Source organism: Cibotium barometz, chromosome 47 (assembly GCF_041138505.1).
Source record: "Cibotium barometz isolate CiBa-2024 chromosome 47, ASM4113850v1, whole genome shotgun sequence".
In the NCBI taxonomy this organism is placed as follows: Eukaryota; Viridiplantae; Streptophyta; class Polypodiopsida; order Cyatheales; family Cibotiaceae; genus Cibotium; species Cibotium barometz.
Genome location: NC_141092.1, coordinates 15,883,817 through 15,908,755, shown reverse-complemented (window position 1 = coordinate 15,908,755; position 24,939 = coordinate 15,883,817). Strand labels below are relative to the sequence as shown.

Here is a 24,939-nt window from a genome sequence, read left to right as displayed (position 1 = left end):
TCTAGCAATGTAATCTCGCATTATTTCTGCCTCCTCTTGCTTAAGGTTATAGATATGTGTAATTGGGCTCCATTTGGCTCCCCTCAATGAGAATCCCACTATGAAAGTGTGTCTTAAGACCTCATAGTTAGCCTTTTCAAGTGGGTTTAGAGACCTAAACCACTCACTTGCTTTGCCTTCAAGGCAAAGCTTGAATGAGAAGATCTTGGTGGGATCATTAATCCATCCCATGACCTCACAAGTTTGATCAAACTTCTCTGGGTACTGAATGGGATCTCTAGTCCTATCAAATTTGGTCATTAATCCATCCCATGACCTCACAAGTTTGATCGAACTTCTCTGGGTACTGAATGGGATCTCTAGTCCTATCAAATTTGGTCATCATCTTTAAGATGTGGGTAGTCTTGCCCAAATTTGAGCTTCTAGGTGCTATGTTGGGAGCAAACCCCATTCCCATTTCAAATAATTTCCATGTAGAGCCCTTGGGGTGGCCACTTTCGCCACCTCGAGGGAGGCTCTCAACACATGCTCTCTCGGGGATGCACAAGCACCCCTACTATAAGTTGGGTAGTAACCGGGGAGGTAGAGAGCATCACGTCTAGCATGGATTCTAACTTAGAGGCATTCAGCCATAATCCTACACATGGTAGCTTCACACAATTGGCTTTTCAACCAAGCGCAGTGACCAATTATGTAAATCAACAGTTCTTCTTGTATTAAGTTGAATTACTATTACGGCACCACTCATCAGTAGGTAAAACTAACATGTCTCACGATGGTCTAAACCCAGCTCACGTTCCCTCATGTATATAGGTTCACGTGTCCATGTTACATATGTAGGCTCACGTCTTTTGTATGAACACGGCTCACGTACTTCCCTGGTATGAAATTGGCCTACTTGGGGCATGTAATTATAGGAACTGGGCCTATGATAGAGTTGGTGTGTGCACTTATTGTGTAATAAGTTTACTTAATTTCTCAATAATTACGGACATGAATTTTTCTTAGAATTTGTAGTTGGTACAAATTATATAATAAGAAAATCTTCCAAGGACATGGGCAGGTGTGTTCATATGCGTCTTTATGATCGTAATAATTGGTTCTTACTATATAGGTATACCTGCCTCCAAGCTTATGTTTGCAAGTTCACATGTCTAGGCTCATGGCTCATGTGTCCAAGCTCATGTCTACAAGCTCACGTCATGTACAGGTTCACGTCTTTTTGTACATGACTGTGGGCTTACATCCCCTACCAAAGAGCTAGTTTGGCCTGGTTTTTAGTGGTTTTGTGATTTTTTGGGCTTGACGGGGTGGGAGCCCTAATCCTAATTAAATGCAACTAAGTGTTTTTTGATTTTTTAAAAATGGTTTAGCATAGTTCTACTCTACCAATTTCACATGCATGAACAAATTATGAAAAAATATGAAATACGTGACAAAAATTCATGATTTCACTCTAATTTAACATAATGGAACTTAATGCTGAGGCTTTTGGAGTGGATTCCAATCCTAATCATATTGCTAAACTAATTCTTGGAACAAAGCCTCAAATGTAAAATAAATTCCAAAGAAGAATCAAAAGCAACAAACAAACATGTCCAAGGCTCCAGAGCTGAATCACTGAGAATATTGGGTGATCCTAATAGCTTGGAATGGATAAAAGGATGAAGCTAAGTCCTAGGCTGTGCAGTAGCTATGTTAAAAATATTCAAGTTAAGAGCTTACCTTAGCCTTACTGAAGCATGTGTCATTGGGTTTTACCTTAAAGCCATAAATGCAACTTCCCATGTGGGTGTGCTAGCTCACCCATCTTGTATCCTCACTCCATTGTCACACCAGAATGCTCCTAAGCCAAAGAGGTGAAGAGAGAGCTCTCAATGCCTAGATGGAGATAAGAAGATATGGTCCTTTACGATGGTTCTCTCTCACAAAAGCGATTGCAAGAAGAAAACCTATAATCAAACCTATCTAGCATGTATCCATAAAAAACAGAATGATTTTGTATTAGTTATTCTAAAAAATGACACATATATACTAGGCCAACCAAACTTAAAAATAGTCCAATCTCTATACTAGTCTTAAGCAGCTATGTACACTGAGTCTGTAGAATTTTCCTATTTGACATTAAGCACATGGGTAAGGCTACTTTATATGTTCTAATATTGTTTGACAAAAGTTAAGTGCTTGTTCATGTTATGGTAGGTTGGGCGAGCAAAACCATTAACCAACGTACAACATCTCTACTCACTGAAATTCCTTTTGTGTTTCTATGGTAGAGTTTATACCCCCTTTTTTGGGAGTTGTACCCTAGAATGATAGATCTAGAAAAATTAGAAGAAAAAAGACTCCATGCCACTTATGGCATAATGGTTGAGAAATCACAGAGAAAATAATAGTATCATAACAACCTCAAGGACATAGAAAAATTAATGTAGGGGATCTAGTCCTTTTATGTAGCGTGAAAAATGGGAAAGTAAAATTAAAGTACAAAGGACTAGGACCTTTTTGTGTTATTAATATCATGCCTCGAGGTACAATAAAACTTTCTACTCTTGATTAAGTAGAGATGGAAGGCCATATAAATGGTAGCAAGGTCAAATGCTACTATGGTCCTCTAGCAAGAAATGCTCTTAATGAACTTCACAAATAACAGGCAAAAAAGAAAGCAAAAGAGGTTGAGAAATGTAATGCAAGGCTAGAAGCATTAACATGGCAAAAGAACCAGCTAAAACCTTGACTCACTACATAAACTCAAATTTCAATTAACATGGTTGTTCTTGAAACAACTGATGAGATTGAAAGAATAATCGACCTAGCTCGCATTAAGTTGGAATTCCCACAAGACGATCATGTAGCTGCATGGCCAGCACTAGTGATGGACACTGGTGCAAGTCATAACTTGGTGTCATGGGAAACTTACACCTCCCTTGAACCTCCTGACCTTCAGCCAACAAATGCGTAGTATCACTAAGCAAACCATGATGGTGGTGACTACGTGTGAAGTTATGATGCTAAAATTATTGTTGGGACTAAATCAATTATATGTAGCTTTTATGTAGCTCTAGTAGGAACAATGTAAGAGTCACTCATCCTTGGACGGGGATGGATTGCACAAAGCAACTACCACATTGATTGGCAAGTAAACAATGTAACTCTTGAGTTTTCAGAGGGAAAAACAACACTTCCTCTACTAGAGATTGTAGTTCTTGTTACATGAAATGGATTACCAACAAAAAAAGAAATGATTCTCGTCAACTATCCCAAATCAGCAATTTTGAGTCTCACTTGAAGAATAGGTAAGGAAAAACTCAAAGCCACAAGTAACCACTCTCAAATGGGTACCTAAAGAGAAAATTGTAAAGGGTTGTCTCAACAAAAGGATCCACCAATGGTCCAAAACCTCAATGAATCTTTATTCAAGAAAGCCCATGTAAGAAATCTAGATACCAAAGAGCTTGCTCAAGGCACAAGGATACTATCAAGGGAAATTTCAAATGTGGGTGCCAAAGCACTTGTTGTTAGTCCAGATTTTCCCTAGAAGTAGCCAAAAGAAAAACTTTCTCAAATGGGTATGGCAAGTAAAAGATAAGGAAAGAATTCCAACGACCCAACAAGAAGATAGGGAATCAACACAAGAATATCCTTCAATGATCGAAGTAGAGCCGGTTTCCATCAACGATTCTGTTTTTCTGAAAACACTATCAAAGAACTGCCTATCTCTTAGAACCCATCTCTTGTGGAAAACTTCCTTGGCATTACTCATGACAAGTGAGGTACTCTATCCATATCCTGTTATATAAACTTCTCTATGTGGAGGACACCTTCCATGAGGTGTTCTCTACAAATGTTGCTAGTACTGGAGAGCCATGTTTATTGAACCCAACATTTGTAGCAAATGTTGGAGAATCCATGACCTTACCCATGATTATCCCCAGGGTTGATAATATGATTGCTTTTACTTTTACTTTGTCATTCTTCACCCAAAGGTAGTCACCCTCGCAAGACAACTCCATCCAAAACCTTGCCGATAACATAGTAAAAACCTGTGAAGCACGTGAGAATTGGATCAAACTACTCACTCATGTTGCTTCCACATCTTGTGATCTTCTATAGGAACATTGGAAATATTCTTCAACAAGGATCAATAGATTATGGCCCTTCAAGACAAATTAGAGATTTCACAGAGCTCTCTAGATACAACACTTAAGGAAAGGCAACTATTCAAACAAAACTCATAGCACTATAGCAAAAAATAGAGAAGTTTCATGCTAAAAGAAAAAGCTAGAATTAAAAGCAAGTTACTATTAGGCAAAAGTGGAGAAAACAAAACTGGATTATACACACAGTAAACAATGTATGTTCTTTGCCTATGTCCCATCTTTGGTAGTGTAAAACATATTTTTAATGCTATGGATTTCATTACTCCAATCCATGGTGGGATTCATGCCGTAAAGGCATGACAACCTAGGTATTTTTTACATGGCGGTCCATGGACCTAACCGAAGGACACTTCAAGAGGAGACAAGCAAGCAATGAAGGCACTAGGAGACAAGCAAGCAATGAAGGCAAGAGAATTACCCTTGTAATCACCCCACCACTTTATGATAAGGACCTAAGCAAGTAAGGACACTCCATGAGGAGACAAGCAAGAAATGGAGGCAAAAGCATTACCATACACTCACCCCACCACTTTATGAGATAAGGACCTAACCAAGTAAGGACACTCCAAGAGGAGACAAGCAAGCAATGGAGGCCAGAGAATTACCTTGCACTCACCACACCACTTTATGATAAGCTATTACCCACATCATGTACATTCTGGGTAGTAGAGCAGGCCAGATTATCAATGATTTTCAGGGAGTGAGATGCTTGACCAACTTATCTATAATACCTATGCCTTTTCATTGCTAGGATACATTGAGACCATTGCCTACTCATCCAACAAAGGTTATGTTTTAGGAAACCCAAGCAAGGGGGAAGATCAACTTGGTGACATTGAATCAAGGCAAGCTTATTAACTATGGTTACTTGACATTAAGCTTACAAGATACGATTATTATACTAGGATTATGAGATACTTGACCAACTTACATATAGTACCTATACCCTTCCATTGCTAGGATACACTTTGACCATTGCCTACTCATCTACTATAGCAAAGATGATGTTTTAGGAAACCCAAGCAAGGGGGAAGATCAACTTGGTGATCGAATTAGAGCTTACTTATTAACTATGGTTATTTGATGATGAGCTTGAAAGATAGAATTGTTTTATAGTTTATTGAGTTACAGTCCAAGAATTTCCATCATTGCACACCAAATCTCAATTTTATGACTTGAAGACCTCATGTAGCAGACACGTAATCGTGTCCATTATGGATAGTAGTAGTGAGTTTATCAATGATTCTCTAGGAGTGAGATGCTTAACCAACTTACCTATGCTCCTCCATAGCCAGAATACACCGAGAGCATTGCCTACTTATGCACCAAAGGTTATGTTTTTGGAAACCCAAGTGAGGGGGAAGATCTCAGAGCTTTCTTATTAACTATGGTTATCTGATGATGAGCTTGCCAAACAAGACTGCTTTGTAAGTTATTGAGTTGTAGTCTAGGAATTTCCATCATTGCATAACCAAATCTAGATTTTATGACTTGAAGAACCCATATAGCACACACACAACCTCAATATGGACCAACCTCTTCCACTTACTCAAGTGTGCCCTAGCTTAACTTCTTAAAAGCTGTTTCTTTACCTTACTTACCTGCATTCATGGAATTAACTCAAGACCTTATGACTGGAATAAACTCCTTTCTAATTGTCACTTAGAGGAACTCTAAAGCTATATTATTTCTTAAACTTGGTAATGTCCTTATCTAACCATGATTGGCCTTATAATATACCGATGGATTATGCCTAGTACTCCCACTTAGCCTTTAGTGAACTTTAGTTGAGTTGTAGGTTTTTAAAAATAATAATTTAAAAAATAAAATAAACAAATGACCAAGAAGATAACTATCGCCAATAGGATCCTGGTAGGACTCTTGGTTACTCTTTGTGGTATCTTCTTGGTTCTCATGGGATAGGACCTTGTGTTGCCAATAAGCTAATAAAGGAAGAGAATAAGCCATCACGTAATCAGGAGATTCCTGGTGGTCCTTAAATACTCTTGGCGGAGGATTGCCTTGGTCTGCAGGTTGGTGCCTTATCCCTATTTATCTTTATTTACTAAAAAAGATAAGAAAAAAAGAAATAATGTCTAATCACCTTCACTCTTATCACTAAGTATACAAAAGTTTGAGTATCTTGAGATTGAACCAGAACCGTAAGCATGTGACTAAGACCAATTCAGGTGTAGATAGGCTTATTACTAACCTCTATGTGGAATTGGCTTTACCTTTTCTCTTCATTGCATAAGTTAAAGTTCAACCAGTTGTTGTGAACCAACAAAAGAAAAAAGAAGAAGAAAACATGTATGCATATTTCATGTTTTTTTTCCACGAACATTTTACTAGTTGAATCATTTTTCATATAGGTATCACAAGGCCTAGACTTTAGCTATCGTCACCTTCTTGTGTAGGCAGACATTGACTCATCTTCACACTGACATATTTCGAGGATGGAATTTGTATTAAGAAGTGGGGTATGTTAACCATTCGGTGGAACATGAAGTCTAAGGGATTTTCTTAATACCATTTTGACTCATTTTAGCCCAACTTCACTCATAAATATAATTTGAATATATTGGTTACCTTTTTTGAATAATAACCAAGCACTTGACAGGTACTTTGTAAATTTTTCATCTTTCATTGTCTTTATACGCAGATATATCGATCTATAAGGTTTCCCGCTATGTGCTTCATTGTTCAAGAAAGAGAGTTACTAGAGTGTAGAGCTTGAATCTTTGTTTTGGGAACTCTAGGGTGGACACACAAAGAATAAGTGTGTCAACCCTAGAGCTTGAATCTTTGTATTGGGCACTCTAGGGTGGACACACTTATTCTAAGTGTGAACACACCAAATTTGTATATAAATCAATTTCCTCTCTTAATATGACACTCTCTCATCACTACAATTGAGTTTTGCTCGTGTTAAACCCTTTTTCTCATTTTCTTTTTAATCACATGATAGTGTGAGAGTGAGATAGATAGCATGTGAGGCAAGAGCGTGGATGAGCACACGTACAAGAATGTAATGGTGTGACAATGTGCATGGGAGGAGAAGAGCGATGGAAGCGGCTTCCCACATAAGAAGGTGGACCTCTCGGAGCACCACTCAAGCTCAACCAACAGATAATCCCCACCATGACATAGTGAAAGAGGTGAGTGCATGCACTAATTTCTTTTCAACTCTTTAGCAACAAAACTTTACCCAGCAACAAAACTTTACCCTGTGTTCATGAGGATTGATTCCTCCAATAGGAGGAAGCAATGTGTCAAGAGGATGAATTCTTGACCATTCTAAAGAAGGCTCATTGTGGAATTGCTAGTGGACATTTTGTGGGCGAGGAATGACAATAACGAAGATCTTGCAAGTGGGATTATGGCCAACTATGTTTGGCGATGCCATGGAATTCGTCAAGCACACTGTGCTGTGAATGTCAACGCCTTAACATTCCCCATCACCACAAGCAAGACAAAATGCCTTTAGTTCTGATCATTGTGCAATAACCTTTTGAGAAATGGGGAATAGACTTTGTTGGACCCACTAGTCCTCCAGTTGCACAACAAACGTAAGCTCGATATATACTTGTGGCTACACACTATTTCATATAATGGGAGCAGAAGTGAAAGCTACTCATCAAAAGGAAGATGCTCATACAACTACTAAATTTTTATACAAAGATTGGTGGTAACCTGGCATCACTTGCGGGTGGAAAGCTCTGGTGACCTCCATAACAAAAGAAACACCACCTTTGCAAGAAAACCACCTAAAAACCTCGAATCTCAACACTCCAAGACTTCTCGAGATCAAGCAGATCTAACAGATAAGACCATGATAACCAATCACACCCCTCAAAATTGAGGAAAGAAGGGGCTAGACAACAGTAATAAAATGTATTAGAAGGGGAGGAAAGCTGAGGAAGAAGAGGATCCATTGAAGCCACTTGTTGGGCCACACCATATGCAAACACACCACCCTCCTCTGCTATCTTTGCTACAAAATCAGGCCAAACATCTGTTAACCCAATTCTAGGGTTAACAAGATCTACCGCCATTATCTTACATCAAGGAGTCACGATAGATACACCAAAGGGTCATACATTCAAGATATGCAGCAATAATGTGCTACAACTTGGACGAGCGCCCGTAATGGTGTGACAGAGTATTTATGGCAATTCCTGCTTCAAGAGTGTGTGGTAGCAAGCTAGGATGAAGTCTTAAGTGATGTACTTTATGGATATATTATGAGAGTAGTCATTGTAATAGCATTAGGCCTCTTATGAGCCTAAAGTGCCCGGCCGGGGCCACAGTTTAAGTGAGTGTGAACACTTATGGCCATGTATATAAGTGAATATCTCTCATATAATATAATAGACTTTCCCATTGTGCAATTGAGTCTTGATCTTGCTAATCTCTCTCCCTAATGCATGCTAGTGAGTATGTGTGAGTGAAGTGAGGTGAGAGGAGGGACGAGGACTCATAGTGCAACGCGGCGGTGTGACAACGCTCTAGGATGCAAGGTGGAATTGCTTCTCAAGGAGTTGTAGAGCTTGGAGATCTCAAGGGTTATGAGCTCGTCCATTGGAAAGATTCTCATGACAGTTGCGGTTCACAAGGTAATCTCTTGTTGGATGTGTTTCAAGGAGGGTTAGGGTGAGCCATAACATTTTTGGTGCTGCTGCTGTTGCTGCTGCTGGGGAGCCATCCCTTCACTTTTTTCATTATTTTTCCTCTAATCTATGCATTACCCATTGCCCATTATCTTGATTAATGGTTTCCCATGAAAAAGATGTGGATTTGATAGCGATTTATGTGTGATTTGGTGTAGAATAGCTCTCTGTTGTTTTTGAAAATAATACCTTTTGCTTATTTTTAGCTTAATTTATTGTTTTTGTTATTGTTATTATGGTTATTATGGTTTTTCATGTTCTTAGGGCTTGCACATAGTTTGTATTAGGCTTAGTTTGCATCCATTGCATCAAACAATGCAATAGAATATAATTTTTAGTGAATGTTAGCTCTCTTTTAGTGTTAAACATAGAACTAAAAACATCAATTTTAACTTAATTGTGTGTTTGTTGTTTGCTGAAATTGTTTGCATTAGAGTGTTAGTAAGCATTAGGAGTTGCTTAATCTTTAAAAAAATTCTTAAAACCATAAAAAAACTTTTAAATTTGACTAATTTCTCTTAATGGATTGGTTTTTGTCATTAAGGGTGATTAATCTTATTCAAGAGGTAAAAAATTAGAAAATGTGTTAATTGGGATCTAAATTGATCATATGAGTATCAAAATTGATGTTTTTGAGTATTTTAAGAGCATCTAGATGCATCAGAACACCTAATTACATCAATTTTTTCATTAATTGGAGAAATTTCACTCTCTCTGCTTAATTTTTACTTAAAAGAGGAAACCACAATTAAGAGTCTAATTAATCTCCTATTTTAGATTACTTTACAAATTTGTTGATGCACAAAGATTAGCATTTCCTTGCTCTATCCAATGACGTGCTCAATTGTGTGAATTAATTAGAGATTAGTGGTTAATTAGAGTCGTTGATTAGTGTAAAAGAGTGAAAGATTAGTAAAAAGATTAATCATGGATTAATTCTTAATCACTCTTTCACACAACTCATTAAGGCTAATGAGCATTCAATGAATAGATGCTCATGAGTTGTCAAATTGTCCATTTTGGGAGTCATTTGAAGGGTGTAAGGGGTGTCATAAAAAGGTTGACTTTTTTGATTCCCACTTACCTTTTTGGGAAAATGCCCATATCTCCTTCATTTTAAATTCAAAAAATAACCCCCCCTAAAAAAAGAAATTTTGTATTTCCCACTAGACTCCCAATTTTTTTCCCTAAAAAAACGGTGCACGTCGTTAACCATTTCTGCAACTTCACGGCCTAAGTTTTCATGCCCTAAAAGCCCACATCAAAAAAAAATTTCAAAAAATGGTTCACGCCGTGAACCATTTCTGCAACTTCACAGCCTAAGGGTTTACGCCTTAAGATTCCGCGCCGAAAAAAAATATCAAATTTAACTTTTTCGTGAAGCGGAGTTCACGACGTGAACCATTAAGGGTTCATGGCGTGAGACCCTTCGTTCACGTGACAAAAAAACAATAATCAAATTTAACTTTTTCGTGTATTCCGCTTCACGACGTGAACTGTTAAGGGTTCATGGCGTGAGACCCTTCGTTCACGCGACCAAAAAATTAAAAAATCAAATTTAACTTTTTCGTGAAGTGTGCTTTATGACGTGAACCGCTAAGGGTTCACAGCGTGAGACCCTTCGTTCAGGCGAGCAAAAAAAATAAATCAAATTTAACTTTTTCATGAAGTCCACTTCACAACGTGAACCGTTAAGGGTTCATGACCTGAGACCCTTCGTTCACGCTCCCAAAAAAATCAAAAATTTATAAAATTCATCAATTTCGCTTCACGACGTGAACTGCACCTTGCTAGTTCACGACGTGAAAGGGAGTCCGTCGGCATTAAAAAAACACCCCTATTTGGAGGCCCGTATCTCCTAAACCGTATATCCAGGCGCTCTAGGGCTCATCAAAAATCTGACATCGAGCTCTTCAACTTTAGACTTGGTCGTCCGAAGTCAAAATCGATCATTTTGGCCTCCGACCAGCAGTCTCAAAATTCAACCTAGAAATCGAGGCAAAAAACAGCCCAAAAACCACGACAAATCACAAAAACCAGTGGAAAACGACAACAAACCATGTTCGGGCTACTTTTTGAGGGTCTAAATGAAAAAATCACAGATGACTTAGAAAAACAAAGTTGTAGTACTCCAAAAATACTACAACTCTCTCATGTAGAGTTTTTCAAAATTCCTTTTGGAACACCCTCAAAAACATGCTGCGAAACAGGGAAAAAATTCTCAAATTTTTTTTTTTGTCTTGAGAGTGATGGAAAATAGGTTTTAGGACCTTCTCTTCCATCTGGGGAGTTACTAGCATACGCTTTTTTCAGAAAATTCTCTATCGTTTGCGTGAGTACCGCCTAAGCTCATTAGGGCAAACAGACACCCATTTGACCCAACGAAGAGAACGCCAAGCCTCTTGAGGCTGTAAAACGGGCTGTGAGAAAATAAAAAAAGAAAAAAAATGTGTGCTTGCTTATTAAGGAGCAATTATGCAATCATACATGGCAACGATAGAGGGATTGCCAGGGATCACACATAAGGACTGAACCCAATGGTTGACATCTTCGAGCCATTGAGATCTATGCCACAAATGCATCTCCCAATACCATTGGCCATGCCTATAACAAGCGTGTCATCGAGTTTTACAGCCCCTGTCACTTCGATCCCATCGGGCTTTGGTCCCTTACCTAACATTCCTACAAATCCTATAGGTACCAACCCTTTCCTAGATGCCCAGACCTTGAACATACTGACTAGTCTAGGAAGGGGGGTAGCCCAAGGACTCAGTGAGTCTCTCCCAACAAGAGCACTCACATATGACCTCAGTGACTCATACAAAAATACAACCGTATAAATTTCTAAAAATATAGGCAAATACGACGGAAGAACAGACCCTGTTCAATTCATTTAAATGTTTGAACAGAGATGTGAAGCCTTTGGAAATCCCAACTGTCCCACCAAGGTACATGCGTTGAACCTATGCTTAGAGGAAAAGCTAGTCAATGGTTCATCACATTGATGCCGCCTATTCAAGACCAACTTCAGAACCTTGAAATCAGCCTTTATACATGGCTTTTCCATACAAGGTGATCAGAGGAGTGCAGCAAAAGAACTCTATTCAATTGAGCGTCAACCAAATGAATCCATTAGAGAATTTATCCTTTGGATAGAACTCTTGGACTCACGATGTGAGTCATGGAAAAAATTAAACGATATTCAAATGAAGAGATGTTTCATGATGGGCTTAAAGAATAACAGCTTACATAACTTGATCATTATATCCAATCCGGAAACATTCGATCAATGTTGTAAAGAAGTAGTACGTTTAGATGACAATATGCTGGATGATGATCATGCTACGAGATGTTCCTCATCTAAACCAAGTGAAGCAATGGCAAAAGAAAGATCAATCTCGAAATTGACATTCCCCGAAAACTACTCCTTCAACTACTCCTTCAACCCCATCCTCACCTATGAAGTTCGATGCCAAAACCTCGACACCAACTAAAGTCAAGAAGGGTCCCAAACCTTCCACATTAACCCAAAAGAAAACTCCACCAAGCCAACCACAATCAAGGTATCTTTAAAGTATCAAGATGTGGGTGGAGAAGCAGCTACTTATAGCTCAAGGCTACTATGAGGGTGCCGATCAAATTTGGGTGCCTCAACAGTTAAAGCCTCTTCCTCAACGCAGCATTCAGAATCCAAGGAAAAAGAAAAGTACTCCACAACACCGTCCATAAAAACCTATGCAAGTTCCTCAAAGAACTCCACCAAGTTAACAAGTGTGGGTACCAAAAACACTACTGCAGGTAGAAGGATACCACCAAAGAAATACCAAACTTGGATCCCCAAGTGCATCACAAAGTTCCCTAAGCTTGCACAAAGAAGGAAGCCGCAACACCAAGCACATCAGCCACCAGTTTATAATGCTCATCAAAGATGGGTGCTTATGCATGTGCTTCAACAACAAGGATACTATGATGGTAATCTCATCATATGGTTGCCAAAATCGAACAATGTGAAGAAAGCCTCACCACTGACTTCAACCCCAACAGCTTCACCTTAAGTTTGACAAGAATGGAGGCCCAAGCAACAACAAGCAAATCACTGAACCACTGTCATGCATTCAACACCTACACAAGAGTTTGTGTGTTTAAGCAAACAACCAGCAGACTTACCTCCTACCTCGACAACATTTAAGCAACAAATTCAAGAATCAATACCCACGTCTGAAAACGGAGACTTATGAGCGCATTAAGGACAAAATAACAATGCTCTTATCGCCCCTCTGGATGTGAAAAATAAGTGCACAAGAACGTGTTGCTCACAAGTCATGCTGCCATAAAATCAATTAAAATAAAAAACCATCAAGGTCAAAACCTGCAATTTCATAGAATTCCATCTCGTGGAATTACACTTCACAGAATTCCATCTCACAAAATTACACTTCATGGAATTCCATTTCACGAAATATAGTTCACGGAATTACACTTCACAAAATTTCATCTCACGGAATTAAAAAAAAGAGGCTCACACAAAAATAAAATTGCAATCATTCACAAAAAAAACCCACCCTATTAGGAATTCCCAATAAACCACTAACCTTTTCATTCACTAATTAGCTTTTCTTATTCCTTATGGAGGGACAAAGACCATTGAGTGTCAATCAACTTCAAATCCATCGACAAGTCTTGTCCATTCTCCCCACACAAAGGTCTTCAACGCGTTCACGAGGACGCGATCGCACCATCAGGAAGGGTGGGATGTTAACCCAATTCTAGGGTTAACAAGATCTACCGCCATTATCTTACATTAAGGAGTCACGATAGATACACCAAAGGGTCATACATTCAAGATATGAAGCAATAATGTCCAAAGCTACAATTTGGATGGGCGCCCGTAATGGTGTGACGGAGTATTTATGGCGATTTTCGCTTCAAGAGTGTGTGGTAGCAAGTTAGGATGAAGTGCTAAGTGATGTACTTTATGTGAGTGTAAACAATTATGGCCATGTATATAAGTGAGTGTGAACAATTATGGCCATGTATATAAGTGAATATCTCTCATAATACAATAGACTCTCCCATTGTGCAATTGAGTCTTGCTCTTGCTAATCTCTCTCCCTAATGCATGCTAGTGAGTGTATGTGAGTGAAGTGAGGTGAGAGGAGGGACGAGTACCCGTAGTGCAACGCGGTGGTGTGACAACACTCTCACGGGAGGTGAGGTGGAATTCTTCTCAAGGAGTTGTAGAGCTTGGAGACCTCAAGGGTTACAAGCTCAGCCATTGGAAAGATCCTCACGACAATTGCGGTTCACCAGGTAATCTCTTGTTGGATGTGTTTCAAGGAGGGTTAAGGTGAGCCATAACAACATCACCCCCCGCCCGCTGCAAAAACCACCACAGAAACTGCTTGAAGAAGCAAAAAATGCAACCCATTGAAGTTGCACCGTGACGCGTTGTAGATGATGCAGGGGTAGGAGCACCACAAGATGAAAAAATGCTGATGAGGAGAGGAGCTCGAAGAAGTAAAAATTGTAGCCTCCAGAAGAAAACGCAGCCACTTCTAGCTTGCCCCTTGATGCCTAGCCAAAAGCTTTGTAGACAAGGACCGCCCATAAGAAACATTGATGTGAAAGACACTTCGGATAAGAAAAACGTACCTACTATTGAAAAATGGAGTAGCACTTATTTTTCCAAAAAATGCAGATGAGTGCTTAATACCAATATCTGGCTTTGGAGTTTGCAACAAAATCTCTTGTAATACACTGAATGTCATGGTTCACACATTTGCACACCCACCTACTTGTATGTGCACCCCATGCACCTCCATTCACACATTTACCCGCAAGCACATGCTCACACCTCTGCTCATTATGCCCCCCTTTACACTTTTACACACTGCACACATGTCCACACACTTGCATATTTCTTGTACAAGCACCCGCATGTGCACAAACCTTTACACCCCTACATGCACCACATCCCCATAGGCAAATCCCCACACGGTGCATGCATACACATGTACACATGCACATACACACATTTGCACTTTGCATGTTCACGTGCACAAACCCTTGGGCTCATGCACACAGCCCTCCACGCACACTCGCGCCTGCATGCACATTCACACACACACACACACACACACACACACACATACATAAATTTGCACATTCACATGCACACACCCTTGTGCTCGTGCACATAGCCCTGCGCCCCCCCCTCCCCCCCCCCCCTCTTTCATTTTTTCTCTCCTTGAGCCTTAAAAAAATAATCCCCCTCCCCTCCTTTTAAATCTTAAAAAAGATTCCATGTCTCCCCTTTTGCTTCCCCTTTCTATTTATTAGTTTTTTTCTTTTTCTTTTTTTCTTTTTTTAATTTTAATTTTAATTTCTCCTTTTCCTCCCCCCTCTTCTTTAATTATTTGCCTTTTATTTTATTTTCAAATATTACACGCACACACACACCTCTTAAAAAAACCCCTCCCTTATCTCTCTTTTTTTCCTTTATTTAAATTAAATTAAAAAACAAAAACAAAAAAAGAGAGACTCCCTTTTTTTTTCTTTCTATATTTTTATTATTTTACTACAAAAGGACTCCCTTGTTTTCTTTATTTTTTAAAATTTAAAAAAGAAGGATTAATTAATTAGTTGATAAACCTACTTTAATTAAGTAATTCACCCAAAAACCTAAACCTGCCTGCGTAGCTGTCACCTCCATCATTGTAGCGCCACCCTTCCACCGACCCCCTTGTGAGTGCCCCCACACATACGCACACAACCCCCTACCCCCCCCCCCTCCACCTCTCTCCAGATGTGTGTTGAGATATCAAGCTCAACTAGTGCGTGGATATGGGTAACACATCAAGATGACAGCTCTGCACTTATGCCACTAGCATGGTTGGTGAGATTATTTTGGAGTCGTGTGTGTGTGTGTGTGTGTGTGTGTGTGTGTGTGTCCACCTCGTGTTTGTACGTGTCTTGCAATATGTGTGTGTACCCATGTTTGTATGTTTATCTTATCCAATGCGTATCCACTTATGTGTATTTGTGTGCGAACCACCTCTTAGAGGGGTCACAATAATATCTAGATATTATTATATGTTTAATATAATCAATGATGTCATGAGGTTAACCTTTATACTTATAAAGGTATTGTAGTTTGGTTGAAGAAATTAAATGGTCACATATAATAATATCTAGATATTATTATATGTTTAATATAAACAATGATGTCATGAGGTTAACCTTTATACCTATAAAGGTATTGTACTTTGATTGAAGAAATAAAATGGTCACATCATTAATCAAGCTCTTCGTTGAGTCATGCAGCTTACTCTCTCTCTCTCTCTCTCTCTCTCTCTCTCTCTCTCTCTCTCTCTACTCCATGATGGAGTTTCACCCTCCATAGCTCTGACAGTCTAACCCTAGCTTAGGTAACAATTGGTATCAGAGCCCCTCTCTGATCATGCACACTACCTAACCTCGACACTTTTTCTACTACCATCCGCATGTGTGGATTTTTTTGCCTTGCAATGCCTACTTTAAAGCATTGCTTCAACATGCTTGCGGCAACGTGACAACGCCTACTGCCTATGTGTCAGGGCCGTCACCTCTACGACTGCTAACGCCTTTGCCTACTGTTGTTTTGGTTGGCGTCACTCCTGTCGACGACTAAACCATCCACTGCATAACCTATTGTCCATCTATAGCATAGTCATATCAACTTCATTGCTTTTGTCACTACACTTACACATGCCTATGTAGAGAACAACTACTCCCATGCATAGTTTCTACTATACCCCTTCACACGACTATTTACTCCACCTTGGCAAGAATCGATGTCTTCAACTAAGTAGGTACTACCTCGTACATTGGCTACCACCTTGCAAAGAGATAAGGTCTTTTGACAACTTTAATTATCTATAGTATAAAAAGGGCTTCTAAAAGAGGTGTTCACATGGAGAAAGCACTTTTGGGCATCTCTCATATGTTTTTAGCTTTCACATTAGCTTCTTCATTAACCATGTGGACAAGCTTCTCCAAGCGGGGCATCATCAAGATTTTCTCTTCAAGTGTGCATCATACACTTGATTATTAAGTGATGGAGCCATGGAAACACCATCACTCACAAAAAAGGTGCAATTGAGGGGGGAATTCGTCCTCAAATTCCTTTTTTAGTTTTTATATGTGTGTGTGGGTCATGGGTCCTCTGCCCAGAACATCCCCCAAAAAAGATTTATAATAAATGTTATGTGTGTGTCTTTCTCTTTGTGTGCTTTGAGTCAGTTACCTTCAATAACACTCCGTTAAAAATCCCTTATCAAAGCAAGGGGGGATATTGTGATTGAAACCAATATAGGACATGGACAACTAACTCCCAGTGTTACCTTGGCCTCTGAGTTAGAGTTAGGGTCAAGTTAGATTAAGCTTTGAGCCAAGCATGATAAGCCTCTAAGCCATGCTAGTGTTGAGCCTTTGAGCCTGTTGAGGCCAAGCTCACCAGCCTCTGAGCCAAGCTTACCAGCCTCTGAGCAAGTTACATGAGCGTCTAAGCCTGCAACTAGAACATGCCAAGTTTGGAGCATGTGTATTCCTGCCTAGTGAAAGTTCCTCATCACGTTTCCACCTTCGCTCTGAAGAGGGGTTTGTTGGGTATTTCAGAGTCTTGTGTGTGTGTGTGTGTGTGTGTCCACCTCGTGTTTGTACGTGTCCTGCAATATGTGTGTGTACCCATGTTTGTATGTTCATCTAGTCCAGTGTGTATTCACTTATGTGTATGTGTGTGTGAACCACCTCTTAGAGGGGTCACAATAATATCTAGATATTATGATGTGTTTGACATAATCAATGATGTCATAAGGTTAACCTTTATACCTATAAAGGTATTGTACTTTGATTGAAGTAATGATATCGTCACATCATTAATTAAGCTCTTTGTTGAGTTGTGCAACTTATTGGTTCTCTCTCTCTCTCCACGATGGAGTTCCATTCTCCATTAGCTCTGACAATCTAATCCTAGCTTAGGTAATAATTATGGAAGATATGATGCTAGTGGTTTACAGGCTGTGTGATAATACTTCCTAGGTGTTTGAAATAAAGAATTTGTGTGAGTTGCAATAATTCATGGGTATAGAGGTGATAATATCACATGACAAGATTTGGCTTTTACAGAGAAAGCATGCTTTGGACATGTTCCTGATGCATGGGATAATAGGTTGTAAGCTTATCTCAGTGCCATTGGAGTAGAATACAAAAATTAGCCGAAGATACAAGTGATCTTTTAGAGGACCCAACTATGCATAGGCGCATTGTAGGGAGTTTGATTTATATGACTATCACTCCTAGGCCAAATTTAAGCTATATTGTTGGGTTGGTGAGTTAGTTTATGTAGGCCCTAAGGAAGCCACACTTGGATGCATAGGTATATAAAGTCTACAATACACTATGAACTTTTCTATGAAGCCGGATTATAGACACAAAAATATACAGATGCATATTTGGGTTAGTAGTGTCACAGACAAGAGATCTACTAGTGGCTTTATGCTTTCTTTTGGGAGTACTCTTGTTAGTTGGAGCAGCAAGAATCAATCAACCATTCCTTTGTCAAGTATAAAGGCTGAGTACAGGGGCACTACTATGGTAGCATGTAAGGCAACTTAGTTATAGAAGATACTAGCAGATATGGGTGAGCCGATGGATAGGGTGGTTGTCATTTATTATGATAACATGTGCAATAATAATTGATGAGTAACCCAATGTATCATGCTAGGACAAAGCACATCAAGGTGCATTATCGCTTTGTGAGGGAAAATGTTCTAGCAAGTGATGTGGATTTGGTGTATGTCAACATAGAGGATCAAGCAGATACCATCTTCACAAAGACATTGAGTACAAAGAAGTTCCACAAGTTCAAAAGCTTACTTGGAGTACAAGGTATGTAATTGAGCTCAAGGGGAGGTACGAATATGGGCGACATGCCAAGATAATAGCTTCGTACTTACACCATTGGCATGGTTGGTGAGATTACGGAGGAGATATACCACAAGTAGTTTATAGGCTTTGTGATAGCCATTTTAGTTTATTAGAATTACAGCATAGTTATAGCATGAGCTCATGTAATCGGGTTCACACTATGGACTGGTCTTTATATGTTATAGTAGGAGAGTACTTTCTCTTCTCTTATCTTTACATTATGATTGTATACAAGAGAAGATAATAGATGAAAATTCAGCTATCAACCATCTCCCTTGTGTTACTCTAATGCGTGTGTTTGCAAGGACTAGAGGTTGTGTGTTTGCTTGTAAGGACATATACTTTAAACCGTATTTCATGGGAATATGCTTTGATGGATGGTGCTGAAGATTTAAATTACACCAAGGAATTCTTAGACAACTTTTTTAACTTTCTCTGTCTCTCCAAATTGCACAGGGCCGATATTCCTCTTCTTTCATTAACATATACATATAATAGCTGGCCTATCCATCCTCAACACAAATGAACAGTCACCACATTGAAATTGGGAGTCATCTGTTGAGCCCTGATAGAGAGACAATACCACAACTAAAGAAGATGAGACTTATCAACATTCATGCAAACACCACATAACTACAAGGTTGCCCCCATTCTTCCAATGCCTAAGTTGTTTCTTTAATTACAAGGTTTGCCCCAATCCTTCCCACCACTTAAGATTTGAGGATTACAAGACTATAACACTCTCAACCAAACACATCACATCCCCTACACCATTAATGTTCCTCAAAAGAATTTCATGAGAGGTCCCATTAATTCTTTCCTTTCTAGAGGAAAAATCAACTTCCTGACTTATCAACCACCATACTGATGGTCCTCTACATTTGATCCTTTGAGAGCATGAGGACTCGAGGTATTATCGAGTAGCAAATCATCGTGTATCCAACATGCATGGGAATCAGAGACAATCCAAACACCCTCTCTAATAAATCTGTATATTTACTTTACTTGAGACTGCTTCCACATACATGCTAAATCCCTGTTTGAGTGATTAAAGTAATCCAACAATATTTGGTACATATTACCAGGTAAGCAATTGCTTCCTTGGCTTGCAAGAATGAGGTTTGGACAAGCCTGTTGTCTTTATTTAAGGCATGAAAAATCATACAACACTGACTGTGGCAGGGTGTGCAACGGCCGTCGATCCACTCATCATTTTATCAGAGCCACTGAGGATTTTCTCAGACCTCCCTTGAAACAGGCTACCAATGATTCTCTCCAAGCTCTGAGCAGAGTACTTGACATACTTGCTCTTGCTACCATCTTGCTCCAACAGAGGCCCATAGCTCTGAAGATAAGTCCTGTAGGCTGGAACTATGGCTTTCACCACCTTTACACCCATCTTCTCTCGCAGCTCAGCATCCAGGACAATCCATTTGGCATGTTTCTGGTAGAGGTTCTCAAATGCAGCATTGAAAGCTTTGAGCTTGGTTTTGAGAAGGTCGCGGGCAGCAGCTCTGCTACCAGTCAAGGTGGTGAACCCTGGGATGTTGAGATGCTGGATTGTCTTGGCCCAACCTTCCTTCATGTACAGAGAAATGTGAAGCTCAGCTTGCTGCTGTTGCTCTCTAAGCCAAGACTCCCCCACAAGGGCCTTCAGCTCTGGAGCTCTGCAGTTCACTGCAAGGTACCAGTAGTTGTTGCAGAGAAAAAGGTGACAGAAAACAGGCTCTTTTTCTTTGAATAAGTTTGCCCACTCATTGAAGTTGAGCACCAGGGAGTTCATAATGTTGAGCACAGCTTTAGAGAGCAGGCCATCAGTGCTCTTCTTCTCCGCCGCATCATCCTTCCAGCTATGGAAAATGGCAAGCACCTGGGTGATGATAGGTCCATAGAAATCTCCTGCCAGATGCTTGACATAGCTCAGCACAAAGCTTGAAACCTTAGGCAAGCTTCCATCAATGGGAGGTTGGATCCCTCTCTGCTTCTCTACTTGCTGCTTCAGCTCCAAAAAGATTTCATGAGCCCCTTGCACTATCAGCTTCAGCAAATCTCTGCTCCTCTGCTGGACTTCCTTGCACCCAGGACCCCCAAAAATCTTCCCAAAGATTGACCTCAAATTATTCATAGCCTCAAACATGTCAAGCAGCTTGAAGAGCTTCTGTGGCTCATCCCTGCTCTTGGCCACTGACTCTCCAAATTGCAAAAACTCCAGCATCCCCCCTGCTATGGCAATTTTTCCGAAGCTTTCTTCCCAGTCTTCATACCCCAGTTTCTCTAACACCTGACTGCACAGCTGGTATTCCAGCTCATACACTGACTTGACAACCACTTCAATGTGCTGTGTCCATGGACCTATGTACATTCCTACATCTTTCCAATCAAGCTTGGTTCCAGATTTGAGGTGGAGATAGTCAAGCGGAAGAGCTTTCAAGCAGTCTCTGATGACTCTAATGCGAGTTTCTACATAGAGGTCCATGCATCTCTGTCTGCGTCCATTGGATGCCAGTTTATGGTGAATGAGGTGTAGGCTTCTGGATGTCTGTGCAGAAAGCTTTCTATTGTTCACGGCATCTGCCTTTCGGGCAGTTTTGCTTGCAACAGAGAGCACAGGTAAGCTCTCCATGCACAAAATCCTTTGGAGTTCAACCTCTAGCCTATCTAGACATGCCGAGTGAAGCCCGCCATCGAGCTTTGTCCTATCTCCACTGGTCTGCCATGCCTTCAGAACTTCTAGATGAGAGGAGATTCTCCTCATGGGGGCATCTTGGAGGACCTCGTTATGCTCCAGGAACTCCACCATTTCCTGAAGCCATTCGATGGCCATGGGACAGTTCTGAGACAAGAAGGAGGAGGCCTCTTCGAGACGAGAGATGAGGCCGATGTAACCAACAAGGTCATGTTGGGGGTCATGTAGGAGGGGTCTTTCAAGGTCATGCATGGCATCAAAGACCTTGAGTACAGCAGCGGCAGGGGCGACCGCCTTGTCGATGTTGCCGGCGAGGTCATCCAAAACCTTCCTGTGAGATCGCAGGGGCTCGAAGGCAACTTCCAGGGATGGGATGCGCTTTGCTATGCGCTGCAGGCGGGGGCCAGTCTTGCACAGATCGTCTTCTAAGGTGCGACACTGCTGCAGAGCCAAGTGCAGTCTGTTCCGAGCTCTCAGAAGCTCTGAAAATTGTGCATCGTCCAAGGAAACTGAAGAGACCTCCTCTTTGCTGCTTACATCGGCCATAGCTTCTACCACAAAAGCTTTGCTGCAAGTCTGCGCTTTTCATCAAAATCGTTTCCCGCGCAAATCTTGTCTTGCCTTTTCGCGGCTTTACCTTGAAGCAAGGGTTCTTGCAAGCTTGCACGAGACTCTCTTGTAGGGTACAAAGAAGCAGCCTTTCTTGAGTTGTCCTAAGTACAGCAATCACTCATTACTTGGCGCCATCGCTGGAACAGAAGCTGTCGCCTCTCCGTTCCACAGAAGCTTGAAAAAGGAGAAAAGGAAGTGCAAATTTCACCTCACAAGTGCACTGATAAGACCTCTTTCTGGGGCAGCATTGTCAGACTATGCGCAGCAGGTAGGCAGTTTGCATCATTCCTTGCGACCAGCGTAAGGCAGAAGCTATCCTGGTGGGGAAGGGGGGGCAAACGCATACACAAGGTCGCCATAGCTGGGGCCTGCGTTGAGCTTGAGGCAAGCGGATTGATGGGCAATTAGAGAGCTGGTTTACTTTACAGTTGGGTTTACCCCCTTGATTAAGCAGCCATGGCAGCTGAAATGTGGAGGCTATGCTATGTCAACACTCTCGTCTCTTCTGCTGAGAGCTTCTGGTGCGCTAGCAATGAGCAAACCGTGGTGGAAGAGGGAGATGGGGAGGTGTGTTTCTCGATATGCTCGCCTGACAGTGCAGCTTTTTTGCGTTTTTTTTGTGGGCGTGGTAGGTGGGTCGAGCGGTGGTGTGTTCCAGGGAGGCGTTTTAGTGGGCAGGCGATGGCCAAATTTGGCCGCAGCGCACCCCCCCACACACACACACACACACACCCACGTTCAAGTCAGTTCAAACTTTAAAGCGCCTCTGTCGACGTGACATGCTTAGCACACATTGGAAGCTCCCTACATAGGAGCCTGCTCACACGCACACCTCACACAATGGCACACCACAGTGCCCTTAAGGTGGTTTACACACTTCCAGTGCCCCACATTTTTACGTGCCAAAAATCTGAAGATTACGTAAAATCTCCCTCGCCCAAGCTCGTGGACGGGCATCCTCCCTGTCCTCCTCCTCGCCCACCTTACATTTACCGAGAGCTCCTTGGTTTTTCGCTCCTGGCTTGTAAACCCCTTCAGTCACCCACGCTCTAAGCAGACGCACACTCGATTTTCATAAGCATTCCCCACTTTGCGAACCGCTTGGGTTTTTTTCTTTGAGAGATTGATTTGTAAATTAGTTGTATGCGTGTTCTCACGACTTCAAACAATGGGATCTGAACTAACCACCGCATATTAACATGCAGCCCTCTAAAACAGCTTAGAGTAGTAACCTTCAAAGCGAAGTTTGGGAAATTATTTTTTCGGAGCATTACCTCAATCCTTTTCACCATGGATTGAAGAGGGCAATGTAATTTTGAATAGCATTTTCTTCACAATTTAATCTACTTATAACAAAATCTTGTACTATTTTTCCTTCTCCGATCGATTTAATCTACTTATAACTAAATCGATTTAATCTTGGACTATGTTTCCTTCTCCAATCGATTTAATCTACTTATAACTAAATCTTGGACTTATTTTCCTTCTCCAATCAATTTGGGAAGGTTTTGAAGATTGAACAAGTTCTAGGCTAAGTTGAACCTATCTTTTCTCGAATCTTGTTTCAAAGCTGCACAAAAGCTACAAACAAGCATCCGTAGAAAGCATGTTAATGTACGAAAAAGCTTGCAAAACCATCTTTCTGCCTCATTTAGGTTGATCACATCACTACGCCCATCAATAAATATCTATGTGTGCCCATGATTTTTAAATGTGCTAACATCCCAAAAGTGTTGCCCTTCTACTCTTTTGTTTGCCTTGGGGTCATGTCATCATGGGTTTAGGGTCTTTCCACATTGATGGGATGGGCTGCCAAGCTTGATGCATAAAGGCTATTGAAAAGAGAAACCATCTACTAGCCATGGCACCACCAATCTCCATAACACTCACTCTCTCATACCCATTGCTCACTTGCATCCACCACCTCGATTGATTGACTAGTCAATCCACTAAAAGTATGAACATATGGCTCTTGGACAAGAAGATTGCCTATCCTAGCAAATTCCATGATTGGAATTTCTTTTTTGCGAGACAAATAAGTTTTAATGTGTATACAACCACCAATACATGATCTGCAAAGGTTGCTTCGCTCAATGTGGATAGTTCTAAAAAACAACTAGCCTATTTAGCTTGCCCACTTAACACCCATCTCTGTACTGACCAAATGAAGTCATTTACACATGCTGGCACTACTCCCTTTAGGGGAGATTGAGATGAGTTTATTCGACACACCTCACCCTCCAAATTGTAAAAGTTTATGCAACTAAGCAAGGTGTGAATTATCACTTAATTTCACATGGTTGTGATGGAATAAAGATGATGGCCAACAAATATTGTCAAGTCATGGATAACATTAGGAGAATAGAGAATGGCGTGGACATAGTAAGCTGGGGTGCATCTACATGGAATAGAACTTTGGACCTCCTCCAGCAAGAGGTCATGGACAAGGTAGGCTGACCACGACCCTATCCACATCATTTGTGTTGAGTGATTTTAGAGTGAGATAAGTGAATCTAAAATTTATAACAATGTGCCTATCGAGGGGATCTTTGTTTTTAAAGAATTTATAAGGAGGTATTGTGGTGGAGCATCATGGGAGGAGGGGCCCAAGATGCGGTGGAAAAACTTTTAATGTAGGCATAGAAAACCTTGCAACCTACATTTAATGAAAAGTCTCTTAACCTAAAGATAAAAACTGAAGTAAATGCTTAGTCCTACTAGGTAGGGCCGAGTCCTGTGTGAAAAGGCCATATGAAAAGGAGGTGAAAAGGCAATTGACTCCTTCAACAAGAGAGAAGAAAAGCTCCACATCTCAAACACTTTTGTGGAATGGCTTGTAGACAAC

At 40.6% G+C, this 24,939-nt stretch overlaps 1 protein-coding gene across 1 annotated transcript; it reads right to left on the bottom strand.

The window, feature by feature from the left end:
• Positions 1 to 19,822: 19,822 nt before the first annotated feature.
• Positions 19,823 to 22,822, bottom strand: LOC147611410 (exocyst complex component EXO70A1-like). Its single transcript, XM_086784496.1, has one exon. It carries the CDS (start codon positions 22,026 to 22,028, stop codon positions 19,956 to 19,958), a length of 2,073 nt encoding a protein of 690 aa, XP_086640622.1. The 5' UTR covers positions 22,029 to 22,822; the 3' UTR covers positions 19,823 to 19,955.
• Between the last annotated feature and the right edge of the window lie 2,117 nt (positions 22,823 to 24,939).